Source organism: Tachysurus fulvidraco, chromosome 11 (genome assembly GCF_022655615.1).
Source record: "Tachysurus fulvidraco isolate hzauxx_2018 chromosome 11, HZAU_PFXX_2.0, whole genome shotgun sequence".
In the NCBI taxonomy this organism is placed as follows: domain Eukaryota; kingdom Metazoa; phylum Chordata; class Actinopteri; order Siluriformes; family Bagridae; genus Tachysurus; species Tachysurus fulvidraco.
The window spans coordinates 18,145,920-18,168,381 of NC_062528.1; the positions used below are offsets into that span (position 1 = coordinate 18,145,920).

The window sequence follows — 22,462 nt, forward strand, 5'->3', positions numbered from 1 at the left end:
CTTTTTCACATCACTGCAAGTATATAGATTATACTTATAGATCTAATAGAGAAGTGAAGTCTCTCTAGAACAGTAATCTAAAGATACCGTGGCTACAGGCTCACTGAAACCTGAAGGTCACTTAAGGATTAGGAAAATAAAAAAGTGACATTTTTATAGTTCTGTGAATCTCTGCATACTGTATCTTTAGATTCCTGCTTTTGGTCATAGCCCAAACCAGTATGGTTATACTTCGTTGATCTCCCTCAGCAACGATGCCTTTCCTGTCTGCAGAACTGCCACCCACTGGATGTGTTTTTTCTTTGTTTGTTTTTTACAATTTTCTGGGTAAACTCTACAGACTGCTGAGTCTGTAAATCCCAAGAGATCAGCAGTTTCTGAAATACTCGACCTGGCACAAACCTCTATGCCATGCTGAAAGTCACAGAGACCACATTTTCCCCCTGTTTTGATGTTTGATGTAAGTATTATCTGAAAGTTTTGACTTGCATTTGCATGATTTTATGCACTGGAATTTGATTGGCTCTTTTCACATATTTTTCAGTTAATATTATGTACACCTTTGTTAAATTTATGGATTATTTTATTATAGCTGCTGAATCCCCTGCTCTCTTTCTTAAGTTCTCTCTTTCTTTCTCTTTTATTCCCCCAAAATCATATCCAGGCCTGAAATATACACACAATAGTAATACTTTGACATTAAGATACCATTTGTTAATATGTCACATGAATATGGTACTGTATGCCACTGCGCTTTAGATTTATTTTTAATCTGAGCAGAAGGTTTTAGTTCATTTTACATAACAGCCGCTCTGACCTTCATAGTGGATAATTTTATTTCTAAGACATTATAGTTTTTATATCATTATATTATATGTGGATGTGTAATAAACTGATTTTAGACTTTGTAATAAACTGATTTTTTAAAATAAAGGTTTAACAATCAATATATATAAGAGAGAGAGAGAGAGAGAGAGAGAGAGAGAGAGAGAGAGAGAGAGAGAGAGAGAGAGAGAGAGAGAGAGAGAGAGAGAGAAGCTGGTGAAGAATCTAGACTAGCTACGGTAATGTAAGTGATAATGTAAGGGATTTTCCACAACAATGAATGTAACTAAAAACTCTTAATTGTGAAATGTTCTTCATGAATAAATTAAAGCTTTTAACTGCTAGTAGATTGGTGTGGTATGATTGCTGTCGTTCTCCATTGTTTTCTGATAGTTGCATTAATTGAGCTGGTCAGCTTGTTGGGTTTATTTTTTTCTACAGACCAAGTTCATTTTCATAAATTGTCCCTCAGCTCTGAAAGATATCAAGCTGAGAGACAGTTTGATACACAACTACATGATTAACACATTTCTATAGCCATCCACAGAGCATAGAAACACCAATTGCTATTTTTATATGACATTTTCATGGAACAAATGTTTATATAGGTAATTTATTTATTTATTAAAAGTTGTTCTCTACTGTTATTTTGTTAAACAAAGCAAATTTGTTTTGCTAATAAGAATCGATTGTAGAGTTGCTTGATCTAATTTTTCCTACAGCAAACTATGCTGACTCATTAACACTTCTGGCACCATTAAACTATTGTAAGAATATAATCCTTGACATGGAACAATAATTCTCTAACTTAGTCATAATTCCTCCTCTGATCATTAAATTGTCTGAAATTAGGCTGACAGCCACTGGATTGGAACACAGCCCAGCTATTAGATGCCATCTAGTTGACAGATTTATTGGAAACAACATGGATTTAACGCCGGCTATTAAAGAGCTGTTTAATAAACCCATTTATCTATTGATGGGAAACTGCAAAATGCCAAACTTTACTACTGAAAGCACTGTTAATATACATCCAACTATACCTAGACACTCATCTAGAAATGGAAATAGACCATCTGAGCACATATTATTTGAGTTGTGGACCATTCTTTGCACAGCAGTTAGAGTGAAGAGTAGTGTGTGATGATGATACAAGTACATACGAGTTCACTGTGGCTTTATAGTGCTGTATAGCTATGTTTATTAATTTTATTGAGACTCCTACGCAAGTTGTTTTACCTTGGAAGTGTGTGGTTAGAGACTCTAGCTAATTTTCCCCATGCACTGTTTATCTATTTGTGTTGTGAGCACAAGAAGGCTCTTAGCTGGTCTGGCGAAATTCATGTTTCACATCTTGTTAGTGATTGGGTTGTGGTGTAGATCTCCTAAAGCAGATTTGACAAATCCATCCATCCATCCATCCATCCATCCATCCATCCATCCATCCATCCATCCATCCATCCATCCGTCAATAGACTACTAGTCTAAGGTTGCTAGTCTTTTGATTGCCAGTCTATCTATCTATCTATCTATCTATCTATCTATCTATCTATCTATCTATCTATCTATCTATCTATCTATCTATCTATCTATCTATCTATCTATCTATCTATCAAGACGTAGATGTTATTTGGCTAGCAGTCCTAATGTTTGACCTCTGATCTGTTGGTAAACATACACCAATAATAGCAACAAATAATAATGTTGGCTCGTGGTGTATAGTGTCGGCTCATCACCACAGGTATGTAACACTTCTGAGATCTCCCATGAAAACCCAGCACAGCCATAACCCCTGACTGTTTCCCATGACACGGAGGCCATATCTAAGTAATACTGACAGAGAAAACAGACTGTTATTTTTGCTTGACTTCAGTAGGAAATTGCAGTTGAGTTAAGCTTGATCTTTTCTCCTGTTATAGCTTCATACTTCCAAATTTTCAGGTCTTTCTTCATCCCAGGTGGTGCCAGTAAAATATTAGCACTTACTTCCAAATTGCCCCTAAAATAATGTCACTAAGTTGAACACTGTGGGTGGAAAGCTCAGAAACTAAACTATAAATGCTACAATACCTAATTCATTTCATTTCCTCAGTAAGCACTTCAAAATAACACAGAAAAGTGCTTTGGAATCTCTATCAATGAATACATCAGCACTGGTTCACTAGGTTACAGACTACAAATAAAACAAACATCATCAACAACAACAACAACAACAACAACATTATCAACAACAACATCAACATCATCATCATCAACAACATCAACAACAATATCAACAACAACAACAACATAATCATGAACAACAATATAATCAACATCAACAACAACAACATCAACAACATCAACAGCAACATCATCAATATCAACAACAACAACAACATCGTCATTAACAACAACGTCAACATCAACAACAACAACTCATTTCGAGAAGTATTCCAGCCAGCACAGTAAGAACAAAAGTCAAAATGGTTTCCACCAGAGGGCGCCACTGAGACGCGATTTTGTTTTCTTTCCCTTTTTTTCCCCTAACAGGAAGCGCGTGTGCAGAATCACCCTGGCATTGAATCTCCACTCTCATAACGGAGTGAAGGCAGTTTACCGGGGATCTCTCGCGGTGAACTAACACTCTGTAATGATGGTTCCTTACGGATACAAAGCAGCAGCATTAATGTTTTACTCACTCGGTAAGTGTGTTGCAGTCATTTCAAGCCTTTACACACTAGAAGTGTTTTGCACGCGCTACTTTTGGTTGTCAGCTAACGCTTTTTGCTTTTCGACATTCTGCACTTTTCAGCAAAGAAATGCACAGGAAGTAAAGAATAACTTAGATGTGTCACATTTGTGTTGTTCCAGCGGTTGTAAACGCTTATTACAGGAAGTGGGTTAAATTGTTACTGTAGCCAGTCTGGTGTTTTAATAGTGTATCAATAAAGTATACATCTGAACAATGTGCCAAATTCTAGTTTACATAGTGTCTTGCTTATAACTTGGCACAATATACGTGACAGCTTTTTATTTTTATAGTGTTACAATATATTTAGGATTTCTTTGCAAATGCACACAATTGCAATGTTAATTTAAACACTGTGAACGCTGATTCAGCAATGTGGGTTCATTGAAGGCAGCATTTTTCTTTTTATCTGTATAATAATAGTGTGTTTAACTACAGGATTAATTTAGGTGTTTTTGCTGTATGGGCTTTAAAATATCAATGCAGTGTTCAAGGTTTACAAAGTCTTGTCCATTAACTGTTAACTGTGAGTGTTAATGATTAACACTCAGTGTTTACATGTACATTATAACTCGACACATTTCTAAAGAGTATAAAATGTACTTATTACATAGGGACATACACCTTTAAAAAGTTGAATAAATTCCTCCGAAGTGTCGAATTTCGCACCACAATCAATTGAACGCACCACAAGCGCATACAAGCAGACTCAATTGTTTTGATTGATTTATGTTTAATGGATATTGTAATTGTAGGAATTAATTTAAATCGGAGTTATTTATTGCTTACAAATATATATAATATATACTTTCAAGGAATTCATTCAGTGTTTTAATGTATACACTGAGGGTGTAAATCATCACTGAGTTCATTGAACACTGCATTTTCCTTGTATTAATGAAATGTGCTAATAAACTAAATTTAAAGCCCAAAATCTTGCTATTGCATCCTAAGCGTACAACACAATATGCATAGAGAACCATGGACTGATGTATTCTGATGTACTGTTTAGTTAGTTACTGTGTTACAATAAAGGAATGTATTCACTAATGAACACCTGGCATGTTAAGATAACCATCACAATTTAGCAATCAACAATTAAACTGTATTTTAGACAATATAAAAAAAATACTGAAATAGTGTGTCGTTAAAGTGTTCATTTCAACACAGTTGGTGTAACTCAACACGAGAGTTTAATAAACACTGAATTTTTCCTCTTCATCCACATATCGCGATGCTAGTTTGTAAGCGACTAACATCTTGTGGTTGTGTACAATTTCGTCATACTGTTTACTAACCTAGTATGCTCATTTGTTTGTTTAATAAGCTCTTTTTTGTATCTCAGTCAGAACTGGCCAAAAAATATCCCAGCACCAGGGTTTCAAGATTGGATTGACTGTTTCCAGCCTGTTTACAGTTTTAAAAGCTTTCCAATTAATTGTAAGCCAGTCCAAAACTTGACTTTGCCAAATTATAGGCTCTTGTCCAGGTCCCACACAATTTCCCAGCCAAATGGGATTAAAATAGCCCATATGACTGGAAAAATCATACAGATATCTGCTGTGCTGAATTTATTACATATAATTTCTGGAATTGCTACAAACTCGGTAAAGAGCAGTTTTTCCGAGAATGCATACTGTGTCAGTTTAATATGCTGTGAAGATAAAGAACAATCTGTGTTATTTGTTGCTGAATTTGCCAAAAGGTACAAAGCAAAGAACTTTTTAATGTATATTCTTAAAGGATTGACTCTATGCATATCTGCTTTGGAATCAGGATTCCATCTGGTTGCATTGGACATCCATGTGTGGGTGGTGTGTGAAGGAAAGCCGTACTAAAGCAGTGACATTCTGTATTCTGGTGTTTTTGAGCCGGTTGGCATTTCTCTGGTCCCTGCTTGCAACAACGCCCTAGTATGAACAAACAAAAGTGAGGGACATCATGTTCTGATTTGTAAGGAGCAGGATTCAAGTGCTTTATGATCATGATCATGATGTTATCTCTTCAGGCAGTATATTACCTTTATATAAGCCTAAGACATATATACTGTAAATGCAATTAAAAACTACTCATAACTGTAACTTTATTATAATTAAAGTTATTTAAAAACTCTGACTAAAGCTGAAAATGTTCAGATTCATCATCTCACAATCGGAGTACTAAGCTGTAGCTTTCCTTGTCTTCTTAATGTTATATAATTACTCTAATGTACAGTAAAGTTTCCAGATAAAATAGATTAAAGGTATCAGAAAATATTAGTGTACTCCAGGTACAGTTTAATATTATTAGAGAGCACACTGCTTTGCTATTGGAGTTCCTCAGAGATCAATTTTTGGTCCTTTTTCTGTTGCAGCAAGAATCAAATTTAAAACACTTAACCTTACATTCCCACCATAAACAGGCTCTGCGCCTCATTATCTACATATGCTGGATCAGAGTGATATGCTATCATGCTAAATTATGGCATGGCATGGTATATACTTCCCTATTTGTTTTAAGGAAAATTAACTGTTGCTTAAGCCCTAACCACAATGCATACTGGCACTCTGATGGCTCATGAACAGAAAAAATGATGTGTTAATTGCTGCTAATTGTGATTCATTTTCATCATCATCATCATCATCATCATCATCATCATCATCATCATCATCATCAGGTGTTAAAACAGCATTTTTTCTTTACCATTTTCCCACACTTTTCACTTGCACTTTTCGATAAAGTGCATTTTTTTAAGTTTATTTCAGCTTTGTTTCGCAAAGACGTCTCAACACCCCTAGTTTATTATTAATGGCAGGCAGAATATTTACGACAAATGCTTTGGCTGTACAAGAATCATAGACTACTGCAGTTAGTTTTTATTTTTGGCCTGTTGAGGCAGACACAAGCAGGACCAAATACAGTCCCTTCAGGGGACTATTGGAACAGCGAGGCCAATTTGTTTGTTTTTGCTGTAGACTGTAGACATTTGGGCTTGAGTTCAAAAGATTAGTATGAGAAAAGAATTTAGATTTTTAGCTTTCATAAATAGTACAGTTTTGTGTCAGACAACTCAATTTTTAGGCAAATGTATGTGATAATTGGATTTAGCCTCAGGTTTCACCCAGTTTAAGACTGGGTTTTTTGTGCAAGAGAATAAACCAACATGAAGATCAGATAGCTAATACTTGGAGAAACGCAAGCCATTTAGAAGCTGAGAAAAGAGAGAAAATCAGTCTGTGGAAGTGGCACAAACATTGGGCACAAGCAATAAAATGATCTGGATTAGGAATATCCTGATGACGAAAGTAAACAATGGTGTACCAAGCAACAGATATTGAACAGGTCAGCTAAGGTAAACAGTAGCTGATGACCGAAAATCTGTGAAAGCAGGGAAGAAATCCCTGAAACAGCAGTCACCAACAACCTCCGTAGATCTGCTTATGCACATTATTTGTGGAGAAATCAATCCATTCTAATTGGTATGAACTTTATTATGCAACACGGCAGTCAACAAAAGCACACTGCCAACACAACAAAGGACTTCAGGGAAAAAAATAGAATGTTATAGACTGGACAATTGAATCTCCATGACCTTAAACCAAATGAGCAGCATTTCACCTCTAGAAGAAGAGACTGTATGGAGAATCCCTCTGAATCAACAACAGCTGAAATGGGCTGGGAGAAAAACCTGGCAAAGCATCACCAATGGAGAAAGCAACAGTTTGGTCAGTGAATCCCAGGTTAGATGCAGTTATTGCAAGCGATAGTTTTTTTCACATCCATCTTGGAATAGGCTTTGCTGTTCCAATAGTTTTGGAGGGAACTGTATGTAAAGTAGTATTTAAAAGCAAGCATCGTGTAGCCAAATATTATACTAAATACCTCCTGTTGTCTTGCTTGAGTTGAGTACAGATTTCTGTGTAATGGCAATTACAAAATAACAGCATTTTGGTATCTTATGTTTGGAAAGACCTAAAGCCTGTCCTGGAACAATTTTACAATGAAATTGATGCATCAAGCCTTGCACGTTTAACAGGTGAATAATTGGTGGACTGAATGAAGACTACATCATCGAGTGCAGTAAATCAGAGCTGGCATGAAATTCACATTGGCTATAGGAATGTAGCGCTGGATTGCTTATCATTGGGAGACAGAGTCAGGATTTGTCTCAGGACCTGAGGGATTTAGCCTGAGACTGTCAAGGCTTTTGATAAGCGAAGAAAACTAGGGTCTAAAAGTCTGAAAGCAGCTGAATTATTTAGGTTAAATCTCACTTTAATGTTTATAAGCGTATATTTGTGGGGGAAGCTTATACCTCAAGTGACATGGAAGTGAGCTAGAAAAAGCAAGCGTAGAGCTGTTAAAGTAGCTGACAGAAAAAGAAGAATAAATTATTTCAGTCAACCAGACATAATACTTATAGATGGAATAACATTTGTATAAGTTTCTTAGACTCATAGTTGTCGTACTGTACTTGTCATTGGGAATTTTCTTCACGTAGGCCTGTTTTTGCTACAGGGAGGCGTTCTGCTTTTGCAGAGGTATTCATCCACATGTTGTAACGTTTTAGCTAAAATACATTTTACGCTTAAGGACGATTACATAACGAACTAACATGACTGAATGACTTACTATTGATGCTTCATGTTTTTAAACCCCCCCCCCCCCCAAGCCACTTCAGTAATCAGACCAGAGAGAATAAATGAAATGGAGATTCAACATTGAACAAGTGCATCTATTAGTGCATGTAATTTACATCATAAGGAACGACATTAATGTATATTTCAGCAAAATGTCTTGCTTTATATAGACTTCAATCTAAAACAATCCTGCTGAGTTAATGATATCTTTGAAATTATCTAAAACTGTGCCTTTCTTTTAAACTGAATAGGTTTTTTGAGAGGTTGCACAAGTTTAATTTGTGTAGCTGCAGATGTATATTTTATAAACATGGGCAAGAAGGAAGGATTTTTTGTGCAAATTTGCAATTTAATGCGGAACGGACATGTTTAATTACTTCGAATGCACTGATTTCAACGGATTTTTAAATTGTCGTTGAACCAAAAGTACATTTAAGTTGAACGCACAAGTAAAATTAAATAATGTTCAATCTGTTAAATGTCAACTTCATATAGCAAATATGTTATTCTGTGCCATAGCAAAATAGATTTCATCATAAGCAATTCAGTTTGTAATCAGATCCCAGCTGTCAGCGGCTCGGTGGAGTTTGTATGCTGAAGTCAGAAGGAAATCTTTAAATGTGTTTTATTTATTTATTTTCCTATTTTCTCTTATGGGGCATAAGAGGATTTTTTAAAATGTTTGAACTTTATTTGAGGTTGAGATGAAGATGTAGTTGTTTTGGTGTGGAAATATTAAAATGCAAAATATGTGATCTAAGGCGCTATTCCAATGTAGAATTAAAAATTTTTTTAAATGGGTATTTCAGATTAGAAATAACAAAGACCTACAAGTTCATCAGTCACGCTTGGTGGTGATATTGTCATAACTAGAGCTTGCACCACAGCTAATGGAACAGTCTCACTAATCATTATTGATGATGTATCTCATGATAGCTGGAAGGAACTTTATTATGCAGCAGGACAATGCTACAAAAACACAATGCCAACTCAACAAAGGACTCATTATGAGGGGAAAAAATAGATATTTTAGATTGGCCAAACCAATTACTACTGTAAATCTGTCCAAGCCATTTACCAGTGGAGCATGCAATAAAAGTTACTTTTATATGAAAACTTATAATTTAACTTGAGTTCATTGATGAAAAAAAAATTTTACTTATTGATTTTTATTTACTTTAGTGAAAGTTTGTAAAACTTTCACTAAAGTAAATAAAAATCAATAAGTAAATTTTTTTTTCATCAATGAACTCAAGTTAAATTATAAGTTTTAAGTTTATGATCTCTTTATTTCTAAATCATAAACATGTAAAACAATGCACAGTTTTGTCAGAATAAAACCAAAAATGTCTTACATTTCTATAAGCAAAAGGTTTAATATAGTAAACTACATGTTTACCATAGCTTAAATATAAAGTAAATTAGTTTATGAATTTTCACAAAAATTTGATTAACTAAAAGGTTTCCCACCTGGTCAGAAAATGATAGACTCATTTTAATGGAAAAGCTCCATATTGATCTTAAGTGCCAGACTTCAGAGGTGTAATGTGCTCACATAACCACATACCTTATTTCTAAAACACTCAAATCAGACAATTTGGCACCAGCAACCATGCCATGAATAGTTACAGAGCTTACACTTTTCCCTCAATTCTGATGTTTGATGAACATTAACTATAGCACTTGACCTGTATCTGTATAATTCTATGCATTGTTCTGCTCCCACATGATTGGCTGATTAGAAACTAGCAGGTGTACAGGTGTTCCTATTAAAGTGGACAATAAGTGTGCGATCAGTTCATGTAATTTGTATTAAACTATGTGCATTATTATGGCTCAGAAGTATGGTTGCTGCATCACCATACCTAGCAAGGTTGAGAAGGTCAGGTATAATTTTATTCCAGAGCATGTTTGCTGTATTTAAAAAAAATAAATAAATAAAAATATAAAACCACACACAAAAGCAGATTTTAAATGTGAATAAATAAAAGTAAATTTGTCTCGGTTCATTCATGTGAAATCAGTGTACGTATTTGAATTAAATACCTTCACTGATTTAAAAAGAATATACATTTTTTATTTTTTTAAAGTATCTTTCACGCCTCGGAAATAACTGATCAACAAAAGTCAAAATTTATCAGTGAGTTTTAGATGTTTTTATCTCCTGAAAAACAAGAGAGAGTTTTGGGCATCTACTCGCTCAGTGCTGGAGCTCAGCTCTGTTATAACGAACAGTCTGATGCGGTTGGACTGCCAAGTCTATACATCGTGCCACTGGGTATCACTGACGACGTGAAATATGATTTAGAAATTTCTGATTAAAATGTAAACCTTGTGAAAGTTAAATGTAACCCAGAGCAGCCAGAGCAGGCAGTGAATATACTGATGGATTACAAACTACATGCATCTTCTTAATAATCTGGAACTCTGTGCAAGTATTTATCATTATATTTAATAAACCACAGCAAGGATGTGAAAATATGATTTCACCTTTTTCATCTCTAGTTCTCTCTCTCTCTCTCTCTCTCTTGCTTGAACAATTTTCACTCTATCTCACTCACTCACTCACTCACTCACTCACTCACTCACTCACTCACTCACTCACTCACTCCCTCTCACTCTCTCTTTTTCTCTCTCTCTCTCTCTCTCTCTCTCTCTCTCTTTCTCCCTCTCTCTCTCGCTTGAACAATTTTCACTCTTTCTCACTCACTCACTCACTCACTCACTCACTCACTCACTCACTCACTCTCTCTCTCTCTCTCTCTCTTTCTCACTTTACACACATGCACATGTCTGACCTTATAATATTCAGCACATACAGAATTTAGTGTCGTGACAATTAGAGTGAACAGATACTACTTAACCGCTCAAGACCAGCCAAATGGGTTTGTATTTCACTTAATCCAGATAAGACTGACTACAAAAAAGGTGAAGTGACAAAACAGGATCACCAGTGAACATATTGAGTATAATAAAATGTCAGGATTTACAATTAATTACCTTTGTGTTCCTGCAATCTTAACCCCAACACCAACCTTGCCCTGCTGACATTTCTCCTCTCTCTCTCTCTCTCTCTCTCTCTCTCTCTCTCTCTCTCGCTTGAACAATTTTCACTCTTTATCTCTCTCTCTCACTCACTCACTCTCCTTTCTCTCGCTCACTCTCGCTCACTCACTCTTACTCCCTCCCTCTCTCGCACTCTCTCACACTCTCACATTCTCTCTCATTCTCTCTCTTTCTCTCTCTCTCTCTTGCTCACTCTCGCTCACTCACTCCCTCTCTCGCACTCTCACACTCTCCCTCACTCTCTCTCTCTCTCTTTCTCGCTCTCTCTCTCTCTTTCTCTCTCTTGCTCACTCTCACTCACTCACTCCCTCTCTCACACTCTTTCTCACACTCTCACACACACTCTCTCTCTCTCTCTCTCTCTCTCTCTCTCTCTCTCTCACACACACATATATATATCATATATATACATACAAAATTCTGTTGTTATACTTTCTCCTTATTAAAACCTGCTTCCTCTGAGTCATGGGAAAATAACCAACCTCGTTTCCAACTCAAAACCTTTTCTTCACCTGCTGCTCAGGCACTTAAAATAAAATCTGTCTGTCACCTTAATCCACATGCATGAGCTCACAATCATGATGGTGTTGATTAGGGAGTTTTGATCTCTTACACTTCCAGCCATGGATGGTTACCACATCATCTTCAGGAATATGACATCTTCCCTCCAGGATTGTCAGAGCTTGCAATGTTTCAGATTATTGCAGATTTTCCATAGACATGGGTCATTCTCTTTGAGTCATAGCACGTTCAACGTTCTTACATGAATATGAGTACAACTATCATAGAAAGTACTTATACAGTATGTGTGTCTTCACTGGTAGGAGCTTGAAAGAAGAATTCCATGCTTGTAATTTGCCTATTAAAAAGAAAAGCACACAAAAAAATTGCAAGTCGCATTACAGATTTTGGAACGAGAAATAGAAAATAGAGCATTTTAAGCTGCAAAAGTTCTGATTATTTTGACATCTGAATGCTTCTTCATTCCGGTTGGATTCAGTAACTCTGACTTTGATTAGATGTTATGTGGTGGTGCACTAAAGGCCTACAGTTCTTACACTAATGGATTTGCATAACTAGTCTGCGCTCTCAGTTGGTGAGTGGTTTCTTCCCACACACAGTCGCTAATTAGACATCGGTGCATCAAAGTTCACTTGTAAGTGCTCTTTAGTAGAGAGATGAAAATCAACATAAAAGCCACTGTTCTGATGACAGCATTAGTCTCAAATGTCTGATATGCCCAAAGCCAAGGGTGATGATTATTCCGTTTCCTCTGATCGTTACTGCGGAGCCGTATTTAGTTCAATTTATTAGAAAACTCTTTGGAAAGCTAGGACCAGACTATCAAACTATCAAAGAGAACCATTTTTCACTAAGAGTACAAGTCCAGCTATTAATAAATTTAGGATCAAAGCACAAAGGAACACGGCATCGTAATTTCAACACGCTGGAGCAACGGTTTTACTTTGAACCACTAATCATTTCAGTGACTGTGCATATGGTAGCAGATGTGACCTGGTCAAAGAGAATGCAAATATTTACAGCTTGAACAGTTAACTTTGACTGTACTGTTGTCTGTACTGTATACAGAATATTCAATACACTAAATTTGAGGTACAAGGATGCAAAGGATGATATGCAAAGGACATTACAACATGTCTTGAACATGAATCAGTTTCTTGTTCTTTCATGATGCATATCAGCTGTATCGTATATGAGGACTGGGATATAACGAGAAGACCGTTCTTATGTCTCTGAGTTACATTAGAAATAGAAGCATTTGTTTTTCACGTAAACATTACAGCACAGTGAAATTCTTTCTTCGCACATCCCAACTTCGGAGGTTGGAGTCAGAGCACAGGGTCAGCTATGATACAGCACCCTTGGAGCAGGAAGGATCACAATTGTGGCAGCTTGGCAGTGCTGCGGGTTGAACCCCGATCTGATCAACAACCCAGAGCCTTAACTACTTGAGCCACCACTGCACTGTTAACATGCTAATTTGATGTTGAGCTACAAGAATAACTTTGCATCAGCTCTCATGTATGTAGCTGATATTAAGGTTCCGGGAACAGAACTGGTAAAAATCTGACCCAGATTCATTGTCTAAATCCTCTAGGACACCGAAAGCAGATAGAAGCTTATTAAAGCAGGTTTACTTCTGAACTTCTTCCCCCTGCTCTTCCACCTTCCACAGAAAATGTAGGTTTCTATGTTTAAGTTTAAATGGTTAACGTAACAGCTTTAGACCAGAAAAACACTAAATTCTTAACACGGTGCTTACTGGAAACGTTAAAGGTGAGGTGCACGATGTTTGAAAGCCAGTGTTGACATTTGAAATCACCAAAACAAACACGCTCCTAACCCAGATGGGTGTCACCCCTGTTTTGATAACACCGCCCCACACATACATACGTAACCCAGGCAACTATTATGGCGGAACCTGTTTCTCGCCCCGACTCTGTTTTCTGAAGCATTTCTCGAACATCGTGCACCCCACCTTTAAAGGTTTATTAGCAGATTATCCACACAGTTCAATCTGGTAGGAATTCACTTCAGGTGAATCTTCAGCTGATTTCATCCCTTTCAATTTCAGACCGAGCTATGAGGATTAGTAACACGTCTTTAGGATAGGTATATACCTAGAATTTTGAGACTTTTAATTAGCTTCAGATAAGAATTATATTCCTTATCATGTAAAAATGAGCACGTTGTGTAGCTTCGCGATCTCGGCTAAATCTCTGTAGAAGGCAGATTTAAGATTACTTCTTAAGATACTTTGACTGGAGAGAAGAAAAAAAAAATCTCAGACGCAGGAGTATCTTTTTTCTTTAAACATGCTGCTGTCAAGTAGCAACTATAGAGATATTACGGAGATCTCTTTCCCTAGCTTGGTCTTCCTGTGGGACAAGCGCACTTCACTTAAGGAGTAAAGCTACAGAGTAGTGATTTGCCATGTACACGCTCATGGCCTGATGCTGACAGCAAGCGACGGGGACTCGAATCTTCTTCCCCTCTCATCTCCAGGGAGGGCTATGAAAAGATTTAAAGATTGCGACAGATGTTGGATGGACTTGGATGTGCTCCTGAAGGATGCCAAGGACATCAAGCCAAACGCTGCATTTTTAATCTGCTCCGTGCCGTCACACTTCGAGCCGCAGTTCTGTTTTCACTATCCGAGGATTCGTCCCCTGTTTTGTTCAGACCCATTCATTTCGAATGAATTTTTATCACCGGCACATTTCCTAAGTGCAAGGGCTGTTTTATGGCACAAAAGAACCATATAATTTATGTCTTTCATCGATATGATCATTTCTTGCTTCTTGTTCAATGAAAAACCGAACCGCTTTAGAACATATTGTGCAGATATGCAGTAACAAGCGTCTGTACAATTTTCAGTACAATACAGAAGAGATACGTCTGATTGTGAGGATTCGTCATGGGGAATGGCACACTTCCATCACGTCTCTGAGTGACAAGAGCTCAGTCAGTGACCACTAGTTTAATTCCCACAGCGGCCATCTGCTCTTCACTTTCAGACACAACATGATGCCCCAAAATGGAAACGCTGCAGCTGAGCCTTGATTACTTAACATGAATCATTTTACTCAACCAGTTGCACGTAAATGAGCCTCGGTGATTACAGGTCTGCAATTCTATGAGCAGTCTGAGCTATCTGGGAATTATTTATTGCCCTGCGTGTTTTAGAGCTTTTTTTTTTTTTTTTGTAAAGTTTTGCTGATGCTTCTCAATAATAAATAATCAATGAATAAATAAATAATTAAATACATTGTCTGCTAGCCTTGACATTCGGTCAGTCTGTTTGATGCTCTTGTATGAAAGTAGACGAGCAACATCAGATCAACGCTTTTCAAAAAAAAGTTTTACTTTTTCTAAAAGACCCCCCCAATAAACAAACAAACAAACAAATAAATAAATATTTTATCTCCTGTGGAAAATAATTTACTGGAGAATATAACGGCTTTGTTGGATTTTCATAGCTGTTTCTTCACTTCTCTGTGTGTAGAACTAATGGGTAAGGGATTTTATTCCTCTGATGGAGAGTAATCTTCCATCCTGACACGAGACAAGCGGCTGATGAAGTCAGTATGTACTGCGAGATAAAATCAAGTGTAAACATTTCACATTTCTAGAGTGAGTCAGGTTCCAAGTTCCGTTGTGTAACTTGCATTTTGAGTATGTGTTCAATATCGGTTTCATTAACCATAAATCTTACATTGTATTCAACTTTTTTGATTATTTGCTTACTTCTTATTGGTATATATTTTTCCCAACTGGGCTGAGTGATGTGATGCTTAATATCGGTATCATGATGGATGAATGAATGATGTCAAAAGACACTTTTTTTGAGATGTCACTGGTATCTTGTTCAGATATTGATAAATGTTTTTTTTTTTTTTTGTGTGTGTGTGTGTGTGTGTTAACAATTTCACACTCTGGATTACATTTTCTATTGTTTTATATCCTTAACATTATCCAAAATTTTACATATTAAATTACATGAATTCAAAGTATTTTTAGGCAAATTATTATTATTATTATTTTTATTTTACATTATTTATTTTAATGTATCTTGTATACTTATCTATGTATACTCCTACTATTTTTAAATACTAAATACTTTAAATGAACACGTGTTGCAGGCAGATCGTCTTGATGCGTATTTTAAAAATGATTTGGAATATTTTAAAGGAATATTTTACCATCTTTTGCCTAACTTGTCCAATAGTCTACACATGAATAATCTGGCAACCCTGCTTCCTCATCTGCCTCAAGCTCTAACATATCACTTGAAGTTATAAGCATGTATATAGATATTCCTGTTAAAGCGATCGGTGCACGACGGACAATCTGTAGACGGAGTTGATTTCATGTGTAGGACAAAACTAACAATTGCAGCCCATAAATAACTCGTGTTACCTCGGTTAGATTATAAAGTACTTAGAGTAGAAAACACTTTATAAAAATTACCATTATTTGTTGCTTTACATATAATCTGTAATTGTGAGCAAATGCAAGCTATGTCCTAATTATAAGTAACGTCATAAGAGGTCATATTTTTTTAATAGCCTGCTTTTAAATATCACACATTTTCCTTTAAGGGATTCATCCCTGTGTGATTCACCAAAAGACTTTTTTTTTAACCCATATGACTAATTAGAGCTTCATTCCGAGTCACTGTAAAGATTTAATGAGCTCCCATAATTTATTTACATTTACGCATGACCTTTTGGGTACTCCTATTTTAAGATGGCGCTCGCTTCCTTTTTTCGACGAAGCCCTGGATTTTAATGGCTCTTTTTTTTTTTCTTCCTGCAATTTGTCCCCCCCCCCTAGTTTTAAGGTCAGGTGATTTAATTTTGACCTTTCTATCTATCATGTTTTTAAGGAACACCATTTCTAACTCGATTATGTTACAAGTTCAGCGCAAGAGCGTTTCATTTTTCATTGCGACGTGAAGGCCAAACTTTTCATTACATCCAGGCTGATTTAGAAATCCGACTTTATTTACGTACTCATGTTAGATTTTCTAAATTATACATGGTATGGGCTATACAGCTATTTCGGCAAGTAACACCCAAGGCGCACTATCTGGGACTCCTGTATACTTTATATAGTAACACTAATCCACAGCGTAAATGAATAAGACCTGGTCAGCATAAATAATTCACAGCTATAATTAATGGACAAGATCATTTCAGAACATCCAGCTCCATCGTAAAATCGCAGGAAAGCTAGGAGAAAGAACTTTTTATGTTTAAGAAGGAAATGCTTTAAGATTTTGTTAATACCTAACAGCTTGGCAAATGGTGTGATGTTAAGTGTGCTACTAATCCCGTGCATAATATTAATGAGGTGCAGCATGTCCCGTCCTTAATGACGCTTACACTGCCAGGACATCCGTTTTGTTTATTTAAATTCTATACATTTTCACTGCTTTTCCAGGTTGTGTCTGAGCTTGCACTCTTTTTAATATATAGTGCACTATTTTAGATGTCAGGCGTTTTATAATATTGCTTGAATTCTCATTGGGAAATGCTGTTCTCGGGCTTCTTCAGGAGGAGTAATATCAAGTCTAGCATTTGTAGACTCTTAAGTACTGTAGGATTTATAGTGTTGTGTAGTGGGGATCCGGTTTAAAAAACAGTTATGGTATCATAATAATATTATTATAATATAATAGTAATATAAGTGCATCATAATATTTTTAAAATGTTTTGTTATTTATCACAAATTGAAGGAAAGGTGTAGAAGACAGTAGTGAGAGCAGCTCTGCTGTATGGGTGAGGAAAATACACGAGGCAGAGATTGAGGTAGCAGAGCCGAGGATGTTGAGGTTCTCTTTAGGAGTGATGAAGATGGACAGGATTAGGAACGAGCGCATCAGAGGGACAGATCAGGTTGGCTTTGGGGACAAGGACAGAGAGGATAGATTGAGATGGTTTGGACATGTACTGAGGAGGGAGATGGTTATATTGGTAGAAGGATGTTGGAGATGAAGCTGCCTGGAACGAGGTCAAGAGGAAGACCAAAGAAGAGATATATGGATGTGTTAAATAAGGACATGAAGGTAATTGGTGTGAGAGTAGAGGATGCTGAGGATAGAGTTAGGTGGAAACTGTGGTGATTCGCTGTGGCGAATAAGATTCCAATTCAATTCAATTTATCTGTAGCACTTTTTACAATTCATTCACAAAGCAGTTTTAGATAAGTATAGAAACAGTTTGAAATGAAGTTACTATTTAACTCTAATATTCATCCTTAATGGAGAAGCCTGAGGCTGCAGTGGTGAGGAAAAACTCCCTGAGATGATATGAGGAGGAAACCTTGAGAGGAACCAGACTCAGAAGGATACCTCATCGTTATCTGGGTGACACTGGACAGGCAATAATGTCAATTTATATAAAGTACTTTCTAGTTTGTAGTTGAGTTGAAATGTGTAAGCGAGAGCTGCTTAGGCACTAATGGGTCAGTGTATTTTCTGTGTACTAATTCTGAGTCATTAAATGATCACTGATGAAAACCCGACTATAAAGCTGGCCGACACAACAGTGGGGTCTCAGGTGGCCCCATCATCAGCAATGCCACGAGTCACTGGCTATCTCCAGCAGTGGGCAGGGACCGGAAGAAGATGCGAATATTCTATACGGAATATTGCTACGGACACGTTATTTCAATGCCAGCTGACTGTTTTGACCTTTAACGTGCGCGGCTGCACAAATTACGCTCAATCAGTAGTAGGTCAAGTGTCAAAAAATATCTATGTAGAGTATTGCTCTCGCTGGAGCGCAATAATTTCTCTGACACCCTGAAATCGTATGATGTCGTCTATATTTTACTGATTTTTGCTTTAAATGTAATCAGCTTTAATACTTTTTGTTTTGGATTTGGGAAATGATAGAAAAATGTACTTCATGAAGGTAATGAAAGAAATAAAACGTTACACACTAATGCTAGAATTTCTTCAGTTACGTTTAAGCTAAAGATACCTGACTGCCTGCGTTGTGTTTATTTTGTCCCATAAGAAGAAGAATCGGACTGTTTGCCCCAAAAAGGACACGTACTGTATGGTACTTACTAACTTGTCTAAGGGCCTTTTTACACCTGGTCACTTCATGTGTTTTCTCTGATCCGACAGCTATCTGATTTGTTAAAACTGTTCCATTTACATTAGGCCACATACAGTAAATGCGTCTTGGCGAATCGGATATCAATCCGATCTTTCTACTCCCGGCCAAAATGCAAATATATTTGACCTCATTTCCGGGGTAATTGAAATGGAACACGCTTTGGTGTATGCGGTTGCTACATAATACAGCATTTACTGTTTGCTGCATTTTTGCTGGCGGCAGCAGTGCATTTTAAGACCCAACGAGACACCTGGGTGAAAGATCGGAGCCAGCGCTGGTGGGAAAACATATTTGTTTCTGGCACGATGCACGATTCGCAAGTCACCTGTGAGTGACGTACTCCCCATTGGGAGGAGTATAGCGCTGACGTATGTGGCTTGAACAACCACATGCATTTGCACCTGTCCAGTTTGATCTGTAATGCGTCCCAGACCTCCTCCTGAAGTGGTTTGAGCGATCGGGTTTATATCCGTCTCGAAACCGTTTCGGAGGGCATTTAGACCTGGTCTTTTTACGATCGGATCACAGAAAACGCATGAAGTGACCAGGTGTAAAAAAACCTCTAAGATAAGGTCTTTAAGGTGCATTTTGAGACCGTCGCCTACTTAGGAAGCCTCGTCCCAAATGAAATGCTTGGATACTGAAGGTAGTTTGAAATTGTTTGATGAATATCAAATGACTGACACTTGACCCAGACCAGGATCCATACACTGTAAGGTTTTTTTTTTTTTTAAATTTTCTTGATTGCACTAGAGTCAGTTTTTGCTTCTGTTCTATGAGATGAAATTCTGTGAGTGTTTCTTGAGGCCTACATATCCTCAGAATTTCACACGATTGATATTTCGCTGATAAAAGTGCTGTTTTGGTGCTGCATATTGATCCCCCATGCTCAGTCCTTACTAAATCGATAGTAGCGTAATTGGAAGAAGACGGTCCCGTGTCTAATTATGAACTCGCAAGCGAGTGTGGCCAAATAAGTCCCAAGCAGTGGACATAAATCAAAGAACAGTTAGAAGAGTTTGGTCGATAGCTTTCCTGCACTGACTAAATCACCGGCTGACTATTAGAGTGATGGTTTCGCTGCTCACATTTAGTTCTAAACAGACTAGTATTCTTTAGTTAAGACCGATGTAAAGAAACCCAGAGTCAAAGTTAGAGGATATTTCTAGTGTTTCCTAAATAGATTGCTGACAAAATATGTACTTTGTTTGTCTTAAAGAGACTACTCTGACATTGTATCTCCCTCTCTCTCTCTCTCTCTCTCTCTCTCTCTCTCTCTCTCGCTTGAACCATTTTACTCTTTATCTCTCTCTCTCGTTCTCTCTCTCATTTGCTCTCTCTCTCTCTCTCTCTCTCTCTCTCTCTCTCTCTCTCTCTCTCTCTCTCTCTCTCTCTTATTCGCCCTTGCTCTTTCTCTCATTTGCTCTCTCTTTCTCTCTCTCTCTCTCTCTCTCTCTCTCTCTCTCTCTCTCTCATTTGCTCTTGCTCTTTCTCTCATTTGCTCTCTCTCTCTCTCTCTCTCTCTCTCTCTCTCTCTCTCTCTCTCTCTCTCTCTCACACTGTAACCCTCTTTTACTCTCTCTCTTACTCTTTTTCTCTTTCTCTCTCTCTCTCTCTCTCTCTCTCTCTCTCTCTCACTGTAACCCTCTTTTACTCTCTCTCTTACTCTTTTTCTCTCTTTCTCTCACTCTCTATCACCCTCTCTTTCTCACTCTCTCGCTCTTTCTCTCTCTTCCCTACAGTGGCCTTTATTGCTGCAAGCAAAGATGATAAAGGGAAAGTCTCAGAGGTAAGTCTGCCTTGTTTACTGCCTTCCAGCCATTTGGACCTAAACAACTCGTGATGCTTAGTTTTATTTTTATTCTTCTAGTTATTTCCTATCCAAACACGGTAGAAATTAAAGCAAAAGCTGCCTTTGTACTCACCAGATCTCAGTCCATTATCACACCCAAGGGAGATTATGGAGCGATGTTTTAGACAGTGTTCTCCACAGTCATCATTTAAATACTTGCTACGAGAATATCTTTGGGAGGAAAAGTGTTCAAAGCTCCAGTTTATAGACTTCTTCATAGTTAATCATAGTTTCACACACAACAATACTGATTAAGCCTGAGGTGCGAATGAAAGAAATTATTTCTCAAGAAATGTTCAAACTCTTTGCAAATCTTTGTTTATATGTAACAGTTAGAGTGAGCATTCTTTCTTCTATAGGACTCGATATCCGTACATATGTCCAATAAGGTTGTAAGGTTGCTCAAGGGACGTTTGTTGTAACGCTGATCGATTCACATGGGTTTAGTGATCTCTCTCTGTCTCTCTGTCTCTCTCTCTCTGTCTCTCTCTCTGTCTCTCTCTCTCTCTCTCTCTCTCTCTCTCTCTCGGAGTGTCTTCATGAAAATCCCATATATAGACTTATTTCAATAGCAGCTGATTGTTTTGACCTTTAACGTGCACAGCTGAACAAAGTACGCTTGATCGGTAGTAGGTCAAGTGTCCATAATATCTATGTAAGTATACCTGCACTGGAACACAACCATTTCCCATACACCCTAAAAGCATGGCTTCTCTGATAAATCCTTTTAAATTTCATCTATATTTTATGTTTTATGTTCCTCGATCTTTGCTTTAAACTGTCAGTGCTTCATTTCATTTAGGGTTTGAGAAATTATAGAAGAAAAAAGTGCTTCTTGGATGTAATGAAAGAAAGATTTGTTGTTTTTAAATGCATACATACATAATACACACCATTAAATTATTATATACTGTACATACAAAAATAAACATGTAATACTATATTAAATAATATGTAATAATAATAATAATAATAATAATAATAATAATAATAATAATAATAATAATAACTTTATTTTCTATAGGGCCTTTAAACGTAGATCTCAAAGCGCTTCACAGAAGAAAAAAAGGAAACATGCAGTTATACAAATAATAAGTTAAAAATAAGTAAGATATAAAAACACACAAAAATAAAAACATGCTATCAAAACAAGTAACAAAATCAAACTCAAATAAAAGCTACCCTAAAGAAATAAGCTTTAAGGGAGAATTTAAAGACATTAAGGGATTCTGCTTGCCTAATCTGAACAGGCGAGGAATTCCAGAGTCTTGGAGCTACTGAAGAAAATGCCCCATCACCCATAGATTTAAAACGGGTATGTGGGACGATTAAAAGTTTATGATTATTTATGCGCTTATTTAATGTAAATTTATTAAGAAAAAAGGTTTGTTTGCACTTATGCACATACGACGGGGTTGAAATGTCTGTGAAAATGCTTCTATTTTTCATCCTATAATTTTTTTCTTCCTAATATAATTTTAACATGTAATTTTTCATTATTTTTATAATTTTATTTTTATATTTATTCAGCAAAAACTCGAATAAAAAGTAGCATCTTACAAACATTTAAACAAATTTCAGAATTTTAAAATTCTAATTTAGTTTTAGATTTTTGGACCCCATTTCATGTGTGTGATGGGCACCAATAAGTGTGTATACAACTGAAGCCGAATTAAGTCTGCTTTATTTTACTTGCTTTATATATAGCTTATATATG

The 22,462-nt window shown here is 36.7% G+C and overlaps 1 protein-coding gene across 2 annotated transcripts in view; it reads left to right on the forward strand.

Moving 5' to 3' along the window:
* The first annotated feature begins 3,349 nt into the window (after window positions 1–3,349).
* The window catches only part of b3glcta (beta 3-glucosyltransferase a), a 150,466-nt gene continuing 131,353 nt past the window's right edge, over window positions 3,350–22,462 (forward strand). The window contains exons 1-2 of one of the 2 annotated variants that reach the window (XM_047820503.1): window positions 3,350–3,509; window positions 20,636–20,682. In XM_047820503.1, coding sequence (XP_047676459.1) covers window positions 3,458–3,509; window positions 20,636–20,682 — 99 coding nt within the window. In that variant the 5' untranslated portion in view covers window positions 3,350–3,457. The remainder of the gene's footprint in view (window positions 3,510–20,635; window positions 20,683–22,462) is intronic. The other variant, XM_027157204.2, reaches the window with a different exon arrangement.